General features: G+C 42.6%; 2 protein-coding genes across 14 annotated transcripts in view; one reads left to right on the plus strand and one right to left on the minus strand.

Moving 5' to 3' along the window:
* The window catches only part of PGF (placental growth factor), a 50,809-nt gene extending 35,595 nt beyond the window's left edge, over positions 1-15,214 (minus strand). For 11 of the 13 annotated variants that reach the window (XM_025443858.3, XM_025443867.3, XM_049113724.1 and 8 more), the window contains exons 1-2: positions 15,035-15,214; positions 14,514-14,724 (exon numbers count right to left, since the gene is read on the minus strand). In XM_025443858.3, the coding sequence (XP_025299643.1) occupies positions 14,514-14,518 (5 nt within the window). In that variant the 5' untranslated portion in view covers positions 14,519-14,724; positions 15,035-15,214. The remainder of the gene's footprint in view (positions 1-14,513; positions 14,725-15,034) is intronic. The other 2 variants (XM_049113729.1, XM_049113728.1) reach the window with 1 other exon arrangement.
* On the plus strand, positions 15,214-21,941 carry EIF2B2 (eukaryotic translation initiation factor 2B subunit beta). Its single transcript, XM_025443853.3, has 8 exons — positions 15,214-15,474; positions 15,587-15,707; positions 15,839-15,987; positions 16,921-17,084; positions 17,977-18,072; positions 18,806-18,943; positions 19,947-20,013; positions 21,249-21,941. Exons 1-8 carry the CDS (start codon positions 15,312-15,314, stop codon positions 21,404-21,406), a joined length of 1,056 nt encoding a protein of 351 aa, XP_025299638.1. The 5' UTR covers positions 15,214-15,311; the 3' UTR covers positions 21,407-21,941.
* Positions 21,942-22,320: the final 379 nt, after the last annotated feature.

Raw genomic sequence — 22,320 nt, forward strand, 5'->3', positions numbered from 1 at the left:
GCCTAGAGTTGGAGATGTCTGAGTACAAATTCTAGCTCTACTACACACAGCTGTGTGCCTTGAACAAGGTCCCAAATGACTGTGGAACTTAGTTGCCTAGTTAGTAAAGTGGTGACAAAAACCTACAGCTAGGGTCTGTGAGAGGAACCCAGCCTTACTAGAGCCTTACCAGAGCCTTTGGAGCTAGCCTATAGTAAGCCCTCAATAAATGGCTACCATTTATATAGCTATCTATCTGCATGGGGTTGGCGGAGCAGTCACTAGGGAGTCCGCAGAATTGTCCTGGACCAAGCCTAGGCCACACGCAGGATAGAGACTAGTACCCCTACTCTGCTAGTTGCTTCTTTGCTCCCAGGCTAGTTCTGCACGGCCATCTCCCTGAGGAGGCTGCAGGCTCAGGCTGGCTCTCTTCTGGGCCACTCTACCCTAGGGACATCAAAAACTTATCACCTCAACTGGACTGGCCAGCCCTGCCAGGGCAGAGCAATCTCAGAAAGCATCTGAAGATGGTTGGGTATCTTGAAGCCCTATTTGTGGAAGTCTTCACCTTTCTCCAGGAAAAGAGAAGGCATAGCAAGAGGTACCTGGCTTCTCAGCACCAGGGACATGAGTCCTCTGAAATTTGCCAAATGTGTGGTAAAGGAAGGAAAAGCCTTTGGATCTCCTACATTGTTTGTGGGAGGAGCAACAGGCATAATTTTTCTGGCAAGTCTGAGGTGATAGTTATCAAGATGACTGAGGAGTGTTTATCACCTTGGTGAGCAAATTCTACTTCTGGTACTCTCCCTTGGGAACTAATGTGAAAATGACAGGGCAGCAGGGAGGACCCATAAAAATGTCTACTGAGATGTTCTTCTTGGTTTTGTTTATAAGAAGAAACAAACAATAAAACAAAAAAGATACTTAAGTAGCTAATGGCAGGAGACTGGTTAAATCTATTATGCTGTATCTATGTACATAAGGAATTAAAGTGTAAGCACTAAGAATTAAAGAGTAAGCTAGAGTAGTCCTAGCACTAAGACTATTTCTAGGGGAAATTTTTAATGACGTGGCAACGTCGGAGTAAAAAAATCAGGATCTCTAACTGCTGACGAAGTATAATCTTAATTACATGAAAAAATGTTATGAGTACATAAATAATATGTGAGGTGTGTGTGTGTATACTAACCTGCCTTAAAAAGGAATGAATTCTGATTCCGACACATCCTATAACACGGATGAATCCTGAAGACATTATGCTAAGTGAAATATGCTAGAGACAAAAGTACAAAGATTGTACAGTTCCACTTAACCTGACATACCTAGAAAACGGTCAAACACGTAGAGATAGGAGGTAGAGAGGTACTTGCCAGCCGGCGCCTGGAAGTAACAGAGAGTTATTTCTTAATGGGCATAGTTTCAGTTTAGGAAGATAAAAAGTTCTGGAGATGGTGATGGTTGCACAAGATTGTGAATGTACTTAACGCCACTGAACTGTATACTTAAAAATTATTAAAATGTTAAATTTTATGTTATGTACATTTTATCACAATAAAAAAAAGAGGTCATAGGGAAACACATCAAATGTTCTTGATGGGTATTTTTGAGTGAAAGGATTATGGGTGACCTTTATTCTTTTTAGTTTCTAACATTTGTCCCTAGTAAATGAGATATTTTGTTTTGTTTGTTGTTTGTTTTAAGGAAGCTTGCTTCAGCATCTCCCAGATGTGCGGGGGTGGGGTAGGGGAGAGGTTAGGTCCAGCTGCAGCTAGAAATGAGGGGAGCACAGCCTGCTGGGGGAGAGCTGGCTCAGAGAAGGCTTGGGGTCCCCCCAAGCTCTTGTTCTACTGGCCGGCTTCTCTCTCTGCCTTCCCCCACGCTCCTCCAGCAGTGCTTAGGGGCCTCTCCACGCAGGCACAGCAGTCACTAGCCTGAAGAGGCTGTCCCAGCTCTAGTGGGAATGCGGGCTCGGGGCTTTCTCAGACCGTCAGTACCCATGCCGCCTTCCCGCTGCCGCTCCGCCCCAGCCCAGCTGCAAAAACAACAGCCCATACCCCAAGCCCTGTTATTGCAGCCCAGAGTGGAGCCTCAGTGCACAGCGGAAGGACTGGGGATGGGGCCTGCCAGTCTTAAACAGACCTAGGGGCAGAGTGCTCTCAGGGGGGTTAGAGGCTCCCCTCCTGCTCCCTGGGGGAAACCTGGCTCCCAGGTGTGTGGAGCAAGGGCTTGGGGAGGCCTGGGGACCTGAGAGCCAACTCTGCTAGTGGCCTCCCTGGCTCCCTGGAGACTGCAGGGTGGGGGGGAGGTATAGGGGAGGAAGTCAAGCCACTTGGGAACCCGCTGAACCAAGTTGAGCCAAGCCGTGGGCAGGAGGCGGCACCACCGTGGCTCCCAGGCAGGCCGGGGCCAAGGCTTTCCCACGGGATGCAACTGGCCACTGGGCTCTACGGAGCCATCTACCCCAGGCTACGGCCTGTAAACCCTGGGAGTTTTCCATGCAGTCTTCCCTTCAGGGGGTTAGGAGCTGGCAGGCAGATCCAGAACCCAGCAGGGCTCTTCCCTATCCAGCCCCCAGCACCCAGAGGTGTGTGCTGGGCATCCCAGCAAGACTGGGGTACAGCTCTCAGAGGCCTGCTATTCAGCTTTCTCAGCACCCACTCCAGTCTCATCCACTGGCTCCTTACTCATGTGACAGAGCAGGGACACAGAGCTTAGATCCCTAAGAACCCAAAGGCCTCAGAGATTGTTAGAAGCCCTTGTGTGACCCCTAAAGGCCACTCCTGCCACTCTAACAGAAAGGGTGTGGATGGTGTGGTATTAGGACGTCCTGGGAGGTCTCCGGAGACAGACAAACCTAAGCTCTGCCCCCACTAGCTGTATGACTAGACATGTCCCTTAACCCCTCCAAGCCTTGGCTTCCTCCACTGTAGTCTCGGAAGTCTTAGATGTAATATATAGTCTCTGGCACAATGTGAATGTTTAATCAGGGGAAGGCACTGTAATGCTTAATACACAAGCCCCAATAAATGAAGTTAGCTGAGATTGGAAAGAATTTTCTGATCTCAATGGTCAACTTAGTACTTCCTACCCATGGCATTCTGCACAATGTGGATGGCACACTTGAAAAGTCCCCCCACCGTTTCTTTTTCTACTCTGGTTAGGAACCAGTTAATCAAACTACCCTCTGAAGCTAGACAATGACTATCTGTTTTTAAGGATGTTGTGAGCCACGGGCATCAAACCAGGGATAGAAATTACTTTAGCGGAAGAGGGGAGCCAGATGTGAGAGTAAGCCTTGGGCCTCTAGAAGCCACTGGCAGCCTCTGTCTGCAGGTCAGTGAGTGTCACTTATGTACCAAGAGTGGGAGGAAGCTACTTGGGTGAAGGGCCCAGGCTTCCTGACTGGGATGTAGCCTCATGCAAGGTCTGTTGCTGTTCTGAAACGCTCTCAGGTAGTTACAATACTTCATTCATTCTTGAAAGAGAGGAGTTCTAGAAATAAAAGCTGGTATTATTTTTTATCTGGATTATCTGGTCTTTAAAATACAACCAGTTTGAGGGATCCCTGGGTGGCGCAGCGGTTTGGCGCCTGCCTTTGGCCCAGGACGCGATCCTGGAGACCCGGGATCGAATCTCACGTCGGGCTCCCGGTGCATGGAGCCTGCTTCTCCCTCTGCCTATGTCTCTGCCTCTCTCTCTCTCTCTCTCTGTGTGTGTGACTATCATAAATAAATAAAAATTTAAAAAAATACAACCAGTTTGAAATACAAATCAAAACCACAAGATACCACTTTACACTGGTCAAAATGGCTAAAATTAAAAACTCAGGAAATAGACATTGGTGAGGATGCAGAGAAAGGGGAACCTTCCTACACTGCTGGTGGGAATGCAAACTTCCCAAACTGGTGCAGCCACTCTGGAAAACAGTATGGAGGTTCCTTAAAAAGTTAAAAATAGAACCACTCTATGACTCAGCAATTGCACTACTGGGTATTTATCCAAAGGATACAAAAATAGTGATTCAAAGGAGCACCTGCACCCCCGACATTTATAGCAGCCATGTCTACAATAATCAAACTATGGAAAGAGGCCAGATGCCCATCAATAGATGAATGGATAAAGAAGAGGTGGTGAATATACACAATGGAATATTATTCAGCCATAAAAAATGAAATCTTGCCATTTGCAACAACGTGGATGGAACTAGAGGGTATCATGGAACTAGCAAGATAATTCAGTCAGAGAAAGACCAATACCATATGATTTTACTCATATGTGGAATTTATGGGAAAAAAAACAGATGAACATAGGGGAAGGGAAGGAAAAATAAAATAAGATGAAAACAGAGAGGGAGGCAAACCATAAGAGTCTCTTAATCATAGAAAACAAACTAAGGGTTGTTGGAGGGGAGGTTGGTGGGGGAATGGGATAACTGGGTGATGGACATTAAAGAAGGCACTTGATGTAATGAACACTGGGTGTTACATGCAACTAATGAATCACTAAATTCTTTTTTTTAATTATTTATTTATTTATTCATGAAAGACAAAGAGAGAGAGGCAGAGACATAGGCTGAGGGAGAAGCAGGCTCCCTGTGGTGAGCCTGATGTGGGATTTGATCCCAGGACTCTGAGATCACAACCTGAGCCAAAGACAGATGTTCAACCACAGAGCCACCCAGGTGTCCTGAATCACCAAATTCTACCTCTGAAACTAATAATACACTATACGTTAACCAAATTGAATTTAAATAAAAAAAATTTTAAAATACAACCAGATCTTTATTAAGTACATTAGAATCACTTTATGATCACCCAGCTTGGGTGGGGCAGACCTATGATCTAAAATGAGATTCATCTGACTTCCAAGCTGCAACTTTTAAACAGTATAACATAACATGAGAGGATAGCTGGCTAGTGGGCATTAGTCTCCACATTTTTCTTTTTTCAGAATCACAGACTATTGTTTTGTCTATCTATGTACTTGGTACTATCCTCACTTATGATGAACTTATCAATTGTGATATAATGAATCTCTTGATAAGAACCAGCTCACTACTTAGGGCTCCTTAGAGACCAAGAGATAAAGAGTATGAAAATCTTTAACTAAAAGGCAAAATCCTCTAAGTTTAAAGGATGATGCTATTTTATTATTGAGTTTCTCCTAGTACAGGGGCTATTTCCCAATATGAAATATGGTGCTCAGTATGAAAAGATGGTGAACAAATATTTGTTATATACTGTATATGTTGATCTATGAAGACCAGCTATTAACATGCAGTCCTGATAACAATAGGGTGGTATTTTTTTTTCCTAATCACATGCCCTGGTACCATTACCTGTGTTTGTCATTAGAATTTTCCTCCAAATTCCTAGCAACTGACTAGTTCAAGTGGCAGAGAATTTCAAGAACAGAGCCAGATTCCACTAAAATACAAATCTACACTTAGACCAAGATCAGCTTCTAGTCTAGTAGAATCAATCAAATAATGCCTGAGAAGAGGGCTGGCCTCCTTGGAGGAAAAAAGAGAAACTTAGTCAAGTCTGTAGCAACTCAAAAAGTTAAGCCAAAGGGGGATTTGTTGAGAAGTCTAAGCAAGGGTAGCTCTACCTTCAAGCCTGACTAGGTCTACAAGCTTGTATCAGTTCACTTCAAGTCATAGCTCATTTGCTCTTTCTCTCTCACTCCAGGACTTGCCTCTCTTCACTTCTACTTCTTTTGGAGCAGTTGCCTGACTTTCTCCTACAGACAAGCTTCCTCCACAAAACAGGAAAGCTGGCCACCAAGAATCCCAAGCCAGTCTTCTGATAGCAGATGATCTAAAGGCGAGAACATGCTTTCCTCTGAGGTCCGTATAGCAAATCACAGGGAAGGACTAAATGACTTTGTACAGACAGTGTCAAATTGGGGTGACTGCCCAGACCTGGGTGGTGTGCCATCCCTGTGGCTAGGAGCCTCTGAGATTGACAGTTCCACCTGAATGACATAAGGAGGGACAGTTCCCAGAGGAAAGGGGGTGAAGGGCAGACAAAAACAACAGGTGTCCATGACAATAGCACTTGTTCTCAGGTTGCGTAGAGACATGACTTATCCACCAAAACAATCAGAGAAGGATAAAAACAGTAGTGTATTCACATGCCGCAGTGTTGAGTCAAAGCCCTTCAGGAAAAGGAAGTGATCCGATGGCATAAAGGAGATTCTTTGGAACAGGAGGAGAAAGGCACAAATATTTTGGTCAGCCTCCCTCCTCACAGTTGAAAATTATCATCATACTCACGCTATCTCCAAATTACCTTCAGAAACTGTGATCTGATAACTTCACAGGCAATCAGCCAGAATGTCTGAAATTGGAATACTGGGAAAATCTGGAAGATCAGGTCAACATAATCATATTCCTGGTTGAGGGAAAGGGCCTGATGGAAAGATTTATTTTTCTTACAAATAACTTTTTTTTTCTGATTATAAATGGGATATATTTATTGTTGAAATATTGGGAATTACAAAACACAAATGAACATTAAAATCACTCTTATATTTGTTAGGACTGGGTGTGACTGCAAGTGATGGAAACCTCAAGGTAACAGTGGCTCAAATAAGATTGAAGTCTATTTTGCTTACAGCTAAATGAAGTTCAAAAGTCCGGGCTGGTATGATAGTTTTGCTCCTCAGAGGCCTCAAAAAAGTCTATTTTGCTTACAGCTAAATGAAGTTCAAAAGTCCGGGCTGGTATGATAGTTTTGCTCCTCAGAGGCCTCAGGGTGCCCAGGTTCCTTCTAGCTCACTACTCCTGAATCCTCGTCATCTAGGCTGACAGAGCAGAAAGGCAGCCAGAAAGAGAAAGGGATAAAGAGGCCGATGGACACATGCCAGCTATCTTCCAGGGAAGTTTCTCAGCAGCGGCAACACAATGGTTTCACATCATCCCAATATTAAGAATGTAATCACGTGGCTACATCTACCTGCCGGGGAGACTAGACTAAGAAATGTAGTTGTTATTCTGGATGTCTATTTGCTGAACCAAAACTCTATTAATATAGAATAGCTTAGGAGGCAATTTTAGGGGTCTCTGATAACCTGTAATCATAGTACCAGAGAGAGCCACTGTTAACATCTTGGTGTATGTCATTTATACACACACATATCCACACACACACTCATACCTGTATGTGTATATATGTATACACACACATATATATACAAATATATGATGTATATGTGTGTGTATATATGTGGGTGTGTATATTAATATATAATACATATGAATAATATTTTTAAATGAAATTGAGATCCTATCAAATATATTATTTTTGCATCTTGCTTTTCTGAAAAATTGTACTTGAAACAGTCTCTCTTATTATCAATTTAGCACTGAGTCATTTTTTTTAAATCTTTTTTTTTAAGATTTTATTTATTTTTATTTATTCATGAAAGACTGAGAGACAGAGAGAGAGAGAGCACCAGAGACAAAGGCAGAGGGAGAAGCAGGCTCCATGCACCGGTAGCCTGATGTGGGATTCGATCCCGGGTCTCCAGGATCACGCCCTGGGCCAAAGGCAGGCGCTAAACCGCTGCGCCACCCAGGGATCCCATCACTGAGTCATTTAACAATTACTGTAATGTGATGTAATCCATTAGAATTTTCTTTTAAAGATTTTATTTTTAAGCAAACTCTACACCCAATGTAGGGCTCAAACTCACAACCTGGAGATTAAGAGTTGTATGCTCCACCAACTGAGCCAACCAGACATGCCTATAATTTTCTTTTGAGTAGATGCTTTTATTTTATAAATCCTGGTTTATGAAGTTTTTAACTACTTATTTCAAAATAATTGTAGAGTCACAAGAGATTGAAAGGAATATACACCGAAGTCCCATGCCCCTTCCTCCTACCTCTTCTAATGGTAACAACTTATACAACTATGGTACTACATCAAAATCAAAATATTTTTTTAAAGATTTATTTATTTATGATAGACAGGAGGGGGGGCAGAGACACAGGAGGAGGGAGAAGCAGGATCCATGCAGGGAGCCTGATGTGGGACTCGATCCTGGGACTCCAGGATCACGCCTTGGGCCAAAGGCAGGCGCAAAACCGCTGAGCCACCCAGGGATTCCCTCAAAATCAAAATATTGACATTGACAGAATCTATAGTTTTAGATTTCACCAGTTACACATGCACTCATGTGTGTAGCTCTATGAAATTTTATGATCTGCAGCCTTGCATAACTATCTCCACAAGATCAAGAGGCTCAACTGTATTATCCTTTAAGTCACGCCTTCATAGCTACACCCATCTCATGCCCCCCATCCATCCCTAATCCCTGGTAATGACTAATCTATTTTTTATTTCTATGTGTTATTCCATGAATGATACATAAATGGAATTATGCACTACTAAATATACTTTTGAGATTGGCTTTTTTCATTCAGTTCCTTGAGGCTCATTTAAGTTGTTGCAGTTATCAATAGTTTGTTCCTTTTTATTGCTGAGCCATATCTCATGCTATGGATGTGCCACAGTTTGTTTAAATGTCAACCAATTGAAGGACATTTGGGAAGCTTCCAGTTTTTGGCTATTATGAATAAAGCTGCTATGAACATTCATGCTGTTTGGACACAAGTGCTCATTTCTCTGGGATGAATGAGCAAGAGTGCAATTGCTGGATTGTATTATAAATCCATTTTCAGTTTTTAAAGGAATTGCCAAACTATTTTCCAGAGTGACTGCATGCAACCTACTTTTTAAACTTAACAATATGTTCTCAGTAATTCTTATCATAAGGTATTTCCTATGTCATTAAATATTCTCCTAAAATATGGATGGCAGTACCTAATTTCCAAACCAATTTCCTAACTTTGAGTATTTAGGAATATTTCTGATTTTTATGTTATAACTAATAAAATAAAAAATATTATTGTGGATAAATCTTTGTGCCTATTTCTGATTATTTCCTTAGCATAAATTCCTAAGACATACTGGTTTAAAGAGTATGAATGAACATTTAAAAATTTTTTGCTTTTTTTTTTTTCAAATTGTCCTACTGAAAAGGGTTTTAATTTAAAATCCCATAGCAATATATGAGAATTGGGCAAAGTTTCCAAAACTACTAATATTGCAACACAAATTACAAATGCTTGGTATCTTTAATATATGAATAGACCTTACAAGTCAACCAAAAAACTAAATGCCCAATATCAAGATGCCTTGGGCTACAAGTGATAGAAAACTCAAAATTTTATGAATAGAGAGACGTATCACTTTATATAATAAGAAGTATAAAAGTTAGGCAACTTCTGGATTTGCTGATTTCACACAACTTTAATATAAGGCTCCACAGTACACAGACTAACAGTGCAGGCACTGAAGCTATACTGTTGGATTAACATCTCAACTCTTTCACTTACTGGGTGTGTGTCATTAAGCAAGTTATCCTACTTTTGCCTCAGGTTCCTATTTTGAAAATGGTTATAGTAGTATCTATCTCATAGGATTGCTGTAAGAATGAAAAGAGTTTATATATGTAAAATACCCATTAAGTGTTGATATCATCAAAAGCCTAGGTTCTTTCTATTTTTCTGTTCTGCCATCCTTGGCATGTTAACTTTATCTTCAATCTTCAGACCTCACAAGATAGCTGCAAGAGCTTTAAGCACCATATCTCAGACGATCAGAGGTAGAAGAGAGACTAAGTAGTCTTCTCTGTTACTAAATAACAAAGAAACCTTTCCAAACAGATCTCTTTTTATCCTGCTGGCTAGAAAATGCATTACCCAACACCAACCTGTTAAATTTTTTTTTTCTTAAAGGAGAATGGAATTGCCATGATTGGCTTAAACCAATCAGGATTTACCCATAAGTTAAAACCACTCTTCCTGTGGGTAGAAACCAAACAAGTTCTTTTAACAGGGAAGAAGAAAGAAATGGATATCGGGTGGACAACCAGAATGTCTGTCACGTACCATATTAGAAAAATGGGCAGGGCAGCCCGGGTGGCTCAGCGGTTTAGCCCTGCCTTCAGTCCAGGGCCTGATCCTGAAGACCCGGGATTAAGTCCTACATCGGGCTCCCTGCATGGAGCCTGCTTCTCCTGCTGCCTGTGTCTCTGCCTCTCTCTCTCTCTCTCTCTCTCTCTCTCTCTCTCTCTTCCTCTCTGTGTCTCTCATGAATAAATAAATAAAATCTTAAAAAATAAAGCGGGCAACCACACACACGAGCAATTCATAAGAGAAGAAATGCAAAGTCAAATAAATATGAAAAAAAAGCTCACCTTGATTAATGAGCAAAGAAATGAAAATTAAAAGTTTTTGTATTTTCTCTATCAATTTGGCAATGATGAAAAAGAATGATAATAATCTATAATAGCAATAAATATACAAGGTGCCTAGGAATAAATCTTTTAAAAGATGTGTAAGACCTATATGGAGAAAATTACAACATTTTACCAAACAACATTAAAGACACAGGGATGCATTCATCTTTCGTTGGACACCGAGGCTCCTTCCACAGTTTGGCTATCGTGGTCATTGCTGCTATAAACATTGGGGTGCAGGTGTCCCGGCGTTTGATGTGGTTTATGTATACAATGGAATATTACTCAGCTATTAGAAATGACAAATACCCACCATTTGCTTCAACGTGGATGGAACTGGAGGGTATTATGCTGAGTGAAGTAAGTCAGTCGGAGAAGGACAAACATTATATGTTCTCATTCATTTGGGGAATATAAATAATAGTGAAAGGGAATATAAGGGAAGGGAGAAGAAATGTGTGGGAAATATCAGAAAGGGAGACAGAACGTAAAGACTGCTAACTCTGGGAAACGAACTAGGGGTGGTAGAAGGGGAGGAGGGCGGGGGGTGGGAGTGAATGGGTGACGGGCACTGGGGGTTATTCTGTATGTTAGTAAATTGAACACCAATAAAAAAAAGACACAGGGATGCCTGGGTGGTTCAGTGGTTGAGCGTCTGCTCAGGCTGAGGGCGTGATCCCGAGATTCGGGATTGAGTCCCACATGGGGCTCCCTGCATGGAGTCTGCTTCTCCCTCTGCCTCTGCTATGTCTCTGCGTCTCTCTCTGTGTCTCTCATGAATAAATAAAATCTTAAAACAAACAAACATTAAAGACACAAATAAACGGAGAAATGTACCAAGTCCATGGATGGGAAGACTCAATATCCTAAAGTTGTCAATTTTCCTCAAATTAATTTAGAGATTTAAAGTAATTCCAAGCAACATATTTAGAGTTCTGTGTTTTGGGTTTTTTTTTTTTTATGAATGGACAAATTATTTCTAAAACATATATGAAAGAGTAAAGGCCCCAAACTAGTTAAGACCCTCTTAAAGAAATATGTATGGCAAGGGAATTTTTCTTAACCAGATAGCAAGACTTTTTATAAAATAAGACAATAGTAAATAAGATAAGGTGATATTGGGTAAGGGATAGGCAAATTTAGCAATGGAACAAAATACTCCCCAAACAGACTCACCCATTATAGACACCTGGCATATTACAGTGGTAGCATTGAAATCAATGGAAAAAGAAAATAAAATTGGATTCCCACCTTTCACCCCACATAGAAAGTAACTCAAAATTAGTCATAAATTTTAAGTTTTAAATTATTCAGAAGGAAAAGATAAGAGGTTACCTTTAAGCCTTTATATCAGAGAGGGATTTTTAAAATAAAACATGAAAAGCATTAACTATACAACACAAGGTTGATGCATTTGATATTTAAAATAAAGAACTCTGTTCAAAGACAACTCAAAGTACGTAAAATGACAACACATGAACTGAGAAAAGATATTTATATAAAAAGTGAAAAAGATTAGTGTTCAGAATACATAAGGTACTTCTACAAGTCTATTTTTAAAAAGATTTTTAAGAAAGTAGGCAAGATGGGCAGCCTGGGTGGCTCAGCGGTTGAGCATCTGCCTTCTGCTCAGGGCATGATCCCGGAGTCCTGGGATCGAGTCCCACATCGGGCTCCCTGCATGGAGCCTGCTTCTCCCTCTGCCTGTGTTTCTGCCTCTCTCTCTCTCTGTATGTCTTTCATGAATAAATAAAAATATTTATTAAAAAAAAAGAGAGAGAGAACCACAAATACATGTAACAACATGGATGAATTTTAGGAATGTCATACCAAGTGAAAAAAGCAAGTTGTAGAAAATTACATTATAATGCCATTTGTTAAAAACTCCAAACCAAGCAGAACTAAACAATATGTTGTCTAGGGATATATATAATACTTTTTAAAAAATAAAACAAAGAAAAATCAATCAAAATTCAGTGGTTATCCTTGGGTATGAAGGAAGACAGGGAAATGGGGTAAACAAAAACACACATTAATAAGATGGTTCTGGCAGTATTTCAGGGTTTTTTTGTATACCTCACATATTTTTTTAAATTGTAGTAAAATACACAGAACATAAAATTTACCATTTTAACCTGTAAGTGTTCAGTGCAGTGGCATTAATGTATGTCCATCACCCACCATCCCTCTCCCATCTCTAGAACCCTTTTAATGTTGTAAAGCCAGAATTCTGTACCCATTAAATAATAACTTATGTCTCCCTCCAGCCTCTGAAAATTACCAGTCTACTTTCTATGTCTATATTTTTAAGAGTCTTGGTTTTTAAGTTGAGAAGATGTGCTCATGTATGTTCATTTTGTTGTCATGCTTCATAACTTGCATAACTATATTATACACACAACATGTATTTTTTTTACATGTATAAAATAGTACATTCCTTATGTTGCAATGGCCTGATGCTGGAAAAATAAAGAACAGCAATATCTAAAATTGTTCAGAACATGCTAAGTGTTAGCAAGCATGCAAATGGGTACAATTTTTAGGACAATTCAAACTTAACACAAAATTGAGGAATATATTATGGCTTTTGGGAGGTACGGTGTTTTCAATTTTGGTTTCTAATTATTCATTGCTAGTATACAGAAGTAAGATTGATTTTTGTGTGTTGACTTTGTATCCTTGCTAAATTCACTAATTAGTTCTAGGAGGGTTTTTTTTTTAAATTTTTTATTGGTGTTCAATTTACTAACATACAGAATAACCCCCAGTGCCCGTCACCCATTCACTCCCACCCCCCGCCCTCCTCCCCTTCTACCACCCCTAGTTCGTTTCCCAGAGTTAGCAGTCTTTACGTTCTGTCTCCCTTTCTGATATTTCCCACACATTTCTTCTCCCTTCCTTTATATTCCGTTTCACTATTATTTATATTCCCCAAATGAATGAGAACATATAATGTTTGTCCTTCTCCGACTGACTTACTTCACTCAGCATAATACCTAGGAGGGGTTTTTTATCATTGTTGTTGATTCTTCGGATTTTTTGTGTGGACAATAATTTCTGTGAATAGGGAGTTTTCTCTCTTTCTAGTCTGTATGTTTTTAACATTTTTCTTACCTTACTGCACTGACTAGGACTTTGAGTATAATGTTAAATAGGAGTGGACATCCTTGCCTTGTTCCTGACCTTAAAAAGAAGGTGGTCTTTCACCATAAAGTATTATGTTAAGTGCAGGCTCTTATTGTAGGTGCTCTTTACCAAGTTAAAGGAGTTCCCTTCTATTCCCAGTTCTCTGAGAATTTTCTTTAATTCACTGGCTGTCGAATTTTGTCAAATGCTTCTTGCATCAATTGATATGATCATGTGGTTTCACTTTTTATATTGTTAATATGGGTTGTTAAGGTGATTAATTTTCAAATATTAAAAGAGCTTTGCATTCCAGGTTTGAATTCTATTTTGTAATGATGTATTAATCTTTTTTATGTATTGACTTGTTAATTGGTTACAGATTTGGACTTTGTGCCTTGAGGGATATTGGTCTGTAGTTTTCTTGTCCTAGCTTTGTCTGATTTTGGTATTGATGTAGCTTTTTGGAGAGCAATTTGTCAATTGTAACAAATGTCTTTAAAATGTGTGTCAGGGGATCCCTGGGTGGCTTAGTGGTTTAGCTTCTGTCTTCAGCCCAGGGTGTGATCCTGGAGACCTGGGATTGAGTCCCACATCACGCTCCCTGCATGGAGACTGCTTCTCCCTCTGCCTGTGTCTCTCTGCCTCTGTGTGTGTGTGTGTGTGTGTGTATGTGTCTCTCATGAATAAATAAATAAAATATTTTTAAAAATAAAATAAATAAAATGTGTGTCAGTTGTAACAAATGTCTTAAAAATGTGGCTCAGTTGGTTAAATGTCTGCCTTCAGCTCAGGTCATGATCTCGGGGTCCTGGGATCAAGCCCCACATTGGGCTCCATACTCAAGGGGGAATCTGCTGCTTGCTCTCCTTCTGCTGTGACCCCTGTTGTTCACTCTCTGTCAAGGAAATGAATAAATAAAATCTTTTTTTTTTTTTTAAGTGTGTGTCCAAAGATTCTAAGAACTTAAAGAAATAGGGATTCTCATTACACAGACTTTGGATTCAGACAGACGTAGATTTAAATATGAACGCATCCCCTTTACCAATTGCTTAAATTTTGTGGTTGCTTTCTTGTAAAATGAGGATAAGAGGACCTACCTCATAAATTGCAAGAGATGAGCTAAGGCACACACAGCGCTAAGTCGACAGTAGCTCTTGGTATTATGTTATGTTCCCCAGCCTCTGTAGTCTGTTCAAATGGAAGGACATCATCTATGCTTCCACGTAAGCTCCCACTTTGAATATCCTTACTGGGGCGTATTCGGCCTCCTCATCCCGGATTCCCGTCTTACGTTAGATGTACGAGGCGCTGGGAATGCAAAGGCAAAAAAAGATATGGTTCCTGCCCTCAGGGAACTGACTCTATTAGACACAGGTGCGAACCAACCAGTTCCATGCAGTATAAGAGCATCATAATGGCCTGTCTGCCCGAGGTGCAGAGGGTCCCGGACACGCACTCTGAGCGTCTCTGCCAGGAGAGCGGGTGTTCGCCTGGGGACCAGGGCAGCGGCTATGTAGGGCAGCCTCGGATCTCGGGCGGCGGGGGGGGGTGGTGTCTCCGAGACTAGCTGTTTCCATAGCAATGGGACTAGCTACCCTCGTGGGGCCTCGCAGCTCACCTCTGGTTCAGCCTCGGAGGGACCCAGAAAGGCCACTTCCGGTCCTCGGGCCTCGGGGGCTCGCTGACGCTCGGCGGCAACTGAGTAACTCGAGCTCCTAGCCGCTGATTGGCTCAGGCAGGTGGAGGGGCGGGACGTGGCATCGAGGGGGCGTGGCCCGAAGACTCTCACGCCGGAGTTCTCGTTGCAGAGCGGAAGCCGACTTCGCCCGCCCCGGAAGTGCAAAGACCGACCTTGTGCAGGTGCGGAATCCGCCGGCGAGGCGGCTGTTTTCGAGATGCCGGGAGCCGCGGCTGAGGGCTCGGAGTTGTGCGGGAGCATCGAGAGTTTCGTGGAGGCCCTGAAGCGGGACGGTGGGCGGCGCAGCTCCGAGGACATGGCTCGTGAGACCCTGGGGCTGCTGCGCCGGATCATCACCGACCACCGCTGGAGCAACGCAGGTAAGGCATGTTGGTTCTGTCGCGTCCCTCGCCACTATCCAGTCCGCAGGCGGAGAGTCGGCCAGGCCTCATCTCGCTCGTGCCCTCTCACCCTCTCTCCCTCGGACCACAGAGGAGCTGATGGAACTTGTCCGCCGAGAGGGCCAGAGAATGACGGCTGCGCAGCCCTCGGAGACCACAGTGGGCAACATGGTGCGGAGAGTGCTCAGGATCATCCGGGAGGAGTATGGCAGGTCAGGATGTGGGCCATTTTTGCACCAGTCCCTCTCCCTGGTTGGAGCCCTTAGTGGAGCTGAGCAGCTCCTGTTGCTTAAATGACTATGTCTCCGCCCACCTCCCTGTTTGGGTCTTGTTGCCTACTTAGACTCCACGGACGCAGCGATGAGAGCGATCAGCAGGAGTCCTTGCACAAACTCTTGACATCCGAAGGCCTGAGCGAGGATTTCAGTTTCCATTATGCCCAACTCCAGTCCAACATCATTGAGGCAATTAATGAGCTGCTTGTGGAACTGGGTAAGTGTCCTGAACCCTGATCACAGGGCAGGTTACAGGCAGATGAAGGAAGAGAAGACCCTAGAAGTTGTTCATCAGCAGAGATGGGAGATAACCAGTCCTGTGGTTCTCCAAGCTTTGTCCTCTGTCCTGATTTAGAGGAAGGGTTGGAACAGGTGGCAGGATTAAGATAGCCTTCTCTACATTTCCTTACATACCAGCCCTTTATAGACTGTGGATCCACTGCTGCAGAGACTATTAGGACAGAGCTATATTTTCACTTTAAAGATGAACTCCCTAAAACCACAGATGATAGACTCTTTTTCACTAAATTTCTTCTTGAATTTTTATACACACAGATGCACCACCTCCATTCCCCTTGTCTTTGTGACCCAGGAGACCTGCAGGTATTCATTACAATCAAGAGTTCCCCAAGGGAGGAAGAGGCTGGGTCTGTGTGTCTGGAGCTGCTGCTTCCAAATTCCTCCCCTATTTTTCTTCTGTGGCCTCCTTCTCAGGTGGAGGTGTTGTGGCCACCTTTTAGAGGAGTTCTTTTAGGAGGAAACTCTGTTTACCCCACTCCTAGCACTTTGCAGTTTCTCAAATTGGACCGTTTCTTTTGCCTGAATTCATGGTCTTCAAAATGAATTATAGGGAGCTGGTGTTGTATCAGGCAGGGTTGAAGGGGGGGGATAAGTGGATGAGTAAGGGTTCTGCTGGGAAAGAAGGTAGGCTGAGAACTTGAAAAGTAGAAGATCCCAGTGGGGCAGGGCTTTTCAGAGAATGTGACTTTCACATTAGGTCTGTTAATCCTGTTACCAGGGTCTGCTTAGGTGGGCCTTCTGTGTGAAGGGCACCTATCTCTGTCCATGTTCTATCATTCATGTTTGTCTTGTGTTGGTGGTGTGGCATGGCAGTTTCACATTTTCCTTGCCAAACTGACTGTTCTTGCAGAAGGGACAACAGAGAACATTGCAGCCCAGGCACTGGAGCATATCCACTCCAACGAGGTGATCATGACCATTGGCTTCTCCCGAACGGTAGAGGCCTTCCTCATAGAGGCTGCCCGAAAGAGGAAATTCCATGTCATTGTGGCAGAGTGTGCTCCTTTCTGTCAGGTAGGTGGACTGCTGGAGCTGCTAAGAAAAAGGAAAAACAAAAAGAATAAAGAAGTGGCATTTGGGGGATGTCTGGGTGAATCAGGAGTTGAGCATCTCTGCCTTTGGCTCAAGGCATGATCCTGGGATCCTGGGATCGAGTCCCACATCGGGCTCCCAGTAGGAAGCCTGCTTCTCCCTCTGCCTATTTCTCCCTCTCTCTCTCTCTCTCTCTCTCTCTCTCTCTCTCTCTCTCTGTGTGTGTGTGTGTGTGTGTGTGTCTCATGAATAAATAAAATCTTTAAAAAATAAAAAAGTAAAGAAGTGATAGATGGGCTCCATGCCAACTTTCAATTGATAAGCAAGACATTGAGAAGGTAAAGTAAAACATGAAGGGAATTTTCAAGTTGTTCATCCTGTCAACATTCTTAAACACTGGCTGAGGAAAGTTAGGGGAAATGCTGGGTCCAAGAAAGGAAATACATTGGTTCTTTTAGGAATCAAAATAGGGTAACTTGCCTTGGGGGATGACTGATGCTTGGTCTGACCTCACTCAATCCCTATGTAAATAATAGGTCTTTAGAAAGGAAATAGGTAAGGATGCAGGAGGTCATAAAATAAGGAGCCAGGAGCTATCCTATCAGCGCTGCCTAGTTACACAAGCAAGCGGTATTTCCAGTTTTGTGGCTGCTCTAGTGCTCCTGTGGAAAATTCAACATTTATTGGCTTCTCCTGGGCTTTCCTGCAGCGTACCAGAGAATACCTACCATGGGCAGAAAAAGGAATTACCTGTTGGCAGTTGTGTGTTGGCTGTGCCCAATATCACAGAATTTTCCACATCCAGTTCCATTGGAGATGCCTTGCACACTCTCCCCACTCTCTTCTAACATCAGGCCTTTCTTTCCTATTGCAGGGTCATGAAATGGCAGTCAATTTATCCAAAGCAGGTATTGAGACAACTGTCATGACTGATGCTGCCATTTTTGCTGTTATGTCAAGAGTCAACAAGGTGGGTGTATTTGGAGTTATACTGAATTCATGAAGATTATACTTCCAAAATACAGATTTCTTTTTTCTCCCCCCTATAATATCCATGACAAGAAAGCTTCTAGTACCTTTTGAAAGTATATACTTGGGGCTTTTTAATATATTACCTGAACTTCTTTTCCCTTTATCTGTATCATTGTTCCTCACTTAGATTAGCTTCTTTTTGTTTTTGTTTTAAAGATTTTATTTTTTCAAGCAATCTCTGCACCTGACATGGTGCTTGAATACAACCCTGAGTTCAAGAGTCACATGCTCTACTGATTGAGCCAGCCAGGCACCCCAGAGCAGCTTCTTTTTTATGAAAGCATCGAAGAGAATGAAATAGGGCTATGTTAAGTGTGGCAGCTGCTAGGGATTGGGTAGGGGGTCCCTGCCTTCTGCTCAGAGAGCTTGGCAGTGGTGGATGGTGAATAGAATAGCTCCTAGCTTCTCAGGAGGTGTGGCATATAGATTCCAGAAAAGACGGGGCTAAAAGCAGAAGATAGTAGCTTCTTGTCACATACTATACTCATTCTTTCTTTGGGAAGCTACCCTTGAGCTAGAACTCCTGGTCTTCACTGTAGAATCCGTTTTCCCTTACTAGTGCACGACCCTCAGTGTCAAGACTGAGGCCTGAGCATTTAGCCTGTTGTCCCCAATAGCCCATTTAAGGCTCTTGCAGTAGGATGACTCACATTTTGCTTCCTGTTCCAAAGGTGATCATTGGCACAAAGACCATCCTGGCCAACGGTGCCCTGAGAGCTGTGACAGGAACTCACACTCTAGCACTGGCAGCAAAACACCATTCCACCCCACTCATCGTTTGTGCTCCCATGTTCAAGCTTTCCCCACAGGTATGTATGTGTCCGTCTATAGCCAGTAGAGAGAAGGAAGCCAAAGTGTTCAGTTGAGCTCTGGGCCTTCAATCTACTCACTGTGAGGCTTCACTTTATCTGCGTTTACTAAATGGATTAGACCCAGTAGAGGTTGGGAAAAGCCACAGAAGCCTTGAACCAGGAAAAAAAGATTGTTATAACTAGTCAGCTTTGAGAAATCAAAATTGTAAGGTCAGGACAGTTGGGGGAGGCCCTTTGTTTACACTGCCACCATTGCCCAGTACCCTGACTGTTTCTGGAAATGCCAAACAAGTTGAAACTCGGAACATAGGTTTTATTTGTTATCGTTGGAGGGACAGTTCTCTGTAGCCTGAATACAAGTAGTGTTACAAAGTGGGGAGCCATTTCATTAGTGATAGAAGCTGTTTGCTTTGAAATACCAACCTCTTTGCAGATCTCTTTTAAATTGAGGTGAAATTCACATAACATACAATTAAACATTTTTAAATGTACAGCTCAGGGGCATTTACTATAGTCACAGCATTGTGCAACTGCCGCTCTCTGGTTTCAGACCTTCATCATCCCAGGAAAATACTCCGTACCCATTACATAATCACTCCCCATTGCCCCCTCTGCCCACCTCCTAGGAATCACTAATCTGCCTTCTGTCTCTGTGGCTTTGCCTGTTTGGAATATTTCATATAAAAGAAACCACACAATATGTGCCTTTTGTTTCTGACTTCTTTAATTTAGCATGATGTGTTCAAGGTTCCTAGCTCTAACAAGAAAAAAAAAGGTTTCTTTTTGTGGCTGAATAATACTTTGTTACAGGGATCTACCACGTTTTTATCCATTGACCTGTTGGGGGGCAGTTGGGTTGTTCAACCTTTTGCGAATAATGCTACTGTACAAGTTGCTGTGTGGACATACCTTTTTTATTTCCCTCGGCTGTATACTTAAAAGTGTAATTTGCTGAGTTTCTCTTTCACCCCCCCACCCTTTCAAATTTTTCCTTGTCTAGTTCCCCAATGAAGAAGATTCATTTCACAAGTTTGTGGCTCCTGAAGAAGTCCTGCCTTTCACAGAAGGTATGGAAGGCGGGGCGGTGGGGGGAGGGGGTGTGTGTGTGCATGCATGTGCACATGTGTGTATTTTGGTCTTTTTTTTTTTTTTTGGTCTTTTTGATGATGTTCTGGTAGTCAGTGGGTATTGAATGTTGGCCAGATTGTGCTTTTTATCATTCTCATGGGGCCTTCCCTTTAGCATCTTAGGGTGCCTGATCTAGTCTGTGTTTATTTTGTTCTGAGACTAATATATTTGAGTACTGGGGTCATGGTAGGTTGGTTCATCTAGCATTAATGGGGTTTGGCTTTGCACATTGCTTGATACACATGCAGCAACCCACTGGGAAAATGTACTAGTTCTTATTTGCTGTAGGGAATCATTTTGGTGACAGGAGTGCCAAAGGAAGCATGCTCTAAAATGTGCCTACTATAAAACTTGCCTGTGACCTAGATACTTTTGTGTGTTGGGGTCCCTTTCTCTGACTTCTGAAGGCAGCAGCTCTGCTCAGTGAGCCTCTCACCTCATCAACATAACAGGGCCTTAAACACCTTATAGGAGCAGAGCTGGGATGCTAATTCTTAGAAGTTGAATACCTTCATCCATTTATTCACACATCCATTTTTTCAAGAATTATTTGTATCTGTTGAGTACCCACTATGTATCCAGCACTATTCTAGGTACTAGGATGTAACAATGAACAACACAAATAGGCCCTGCTCCCACAGAGCTTACATTCTGTTGCAGCAGACAGACAAGAAAATGTCAGGTCATGGGATGTTTTGGGAAGAAAACAAGGATGATGTGATGGAAAATGGCAGGAAACTACCTTAATGGGGCAAGGGTCTTAATGAGAGGACATTCCAGCTGAGTCTAGAATGAATAGAGCTCACCATGTAAAGATCAAGGAGAGAGTCTTCCAGGCGTTGATGCAAAGGGCCTCAATTAGGTCCATATGGCTGGAGAGTAATGACATGAAGGAGAGTGGGATGAATTATAATTAGTGTAGTGCAGTGAGGAGGGGCCAGATCTTGAAGGCTGCTATCCGAAGTTGGGAGTTTATCCTATGGGCTGTGGAAAGGCATTGGAGTTTGAAGCAGGGTGTCATGATGTGAAGTCCTCTCTTCTGGTTTGTACTTTGCTGTAACTTCCCTTTCTTGAGGTTGCAGGTATGCCTGCATTATTGAGCCTAGAATCTGTGTGCTTAGTTATTAGAGCAGGATCCTCCACTTTATTTTCAGCACGTGTGATTGCCTTTCAGGGGACATTCTGGAGAAGGTCAGCGTTCACTGCCCTGTGTTTGACTACGTCCCCCCAGAGCTCATTACCCTCTTTATCTCCAACATTGGTGGGAATGCACCTTCCTACATCTACCGCCTGATGAGTGAACTCTACCATCCTGATGATCATGTCCTATGACCACCACTCGTTCTAAGCAGCTGCTTAGCCAAATACAGAATGGAGAGGGACTTCAGTGTGACTGCTGAAAACATCGTCCTTGCAATGGAGAGTGACCTGGAGTCAACCTGAGAAAAACATAATACTGTTTCTTGCCTTTTTAGTCATCCCATAACAAGGATGCACATTCAGGACTGCTGCTTGCCTTTCTGATCTTAATAGGAGCAGTGGGGCTTGACCTATTGATTTTGGAGTCTCTTGGGGGTGCCTGGCTGCCTCAGTCAGTAGACTATGTGATTCTTGATCTCGAGGTCAAGCCCCAAGTTCGAGCCCCATGTTGGGCACAGAGTTTACTTAAAAAATTCTTCAGTGGGGACACCTCTTAACCTCTTGGTGATGTGGGGTGTCTGGAACTTAAGTTTCAGGAACTTGAACTTTCTGGTTCAGTGGGGTGTTAAACTTAACACTGAAGACCTTGCTGGGATACAGGTTTTTGCTCAGAAATGGCTACCACACCTTTTCCTGGCCGGTGCCAATAAAAGCTTCTTGAAGATTCCTGAGATGGTTTATTTATTGTTCTGCTCTGATTGAACTGCTTGAAACAGCAGCGGCAGAGCCCTTTTTGTGTTTTCATAGAGGGCTGTAATTAGAGGGAACCATCTAAAACAGAAATGCAAATGAAAGGATTTACAGTTTCCTTCCTAATTCACTGGCAGTGGTCCCAAACAACTTGTTAGTAATCTAAGACAGTGGTTCCAAGAACTCTGATCATCAGAATCATTTGGGAGCTTAAAAAAATGTACCATTTTGGCCTCTATCCAGACTTCTATCATTTGATCTCTGGAATGGCACCTGAGAATTTGCTTAAAGCAAATCTGACATACTGTGGATCATCATGTATATACGCTGCAGTAGAGGTTTCAAAAGGGGGGCTT

This window comes from Canis lupus, chromosome 8 (genome assembly GCF_003254725.2).
Source record: "Canis lupus dingo isolate Sandy chromosome 8, ASM325472v2, whole genome shotgun sequence".
Classification (NCBI taxonomy): domain Eukaryota; kingdom Metazoa; phylum Chordata; class Mammalia; order Carnivora; family Canidae; genus Canis; species Canis lupus.

What these genes read in the sequence shown, in the direction of transcription:
- EIF2B2 (XM_025443853.3), top strand. Translation starts at nt 15,312, where the DNA reads ATGCCGGGAGCCGCGGCTGAGGGCTCGGAGTTGTGCGGGAGCATCGAG. An exon ending in ATCCGGGAGGAGTATGGCAG is followed by an intron (nt 15,708 to 15,838) that starts GTCAGGATGTGG and finishes TTGCCTACTTAG; the next exon opens with ACTCCACGGACGCAGCGATG. An exon ending in TGTTCAAGCTTTCCCCACAG is followed by an intron (nt 18,944 to 19,946) that starts GTATGTATGTGT and finishes TTCCTTGTCTAG; the next exon opens with TTCCCCAATGAAGAAGATTC.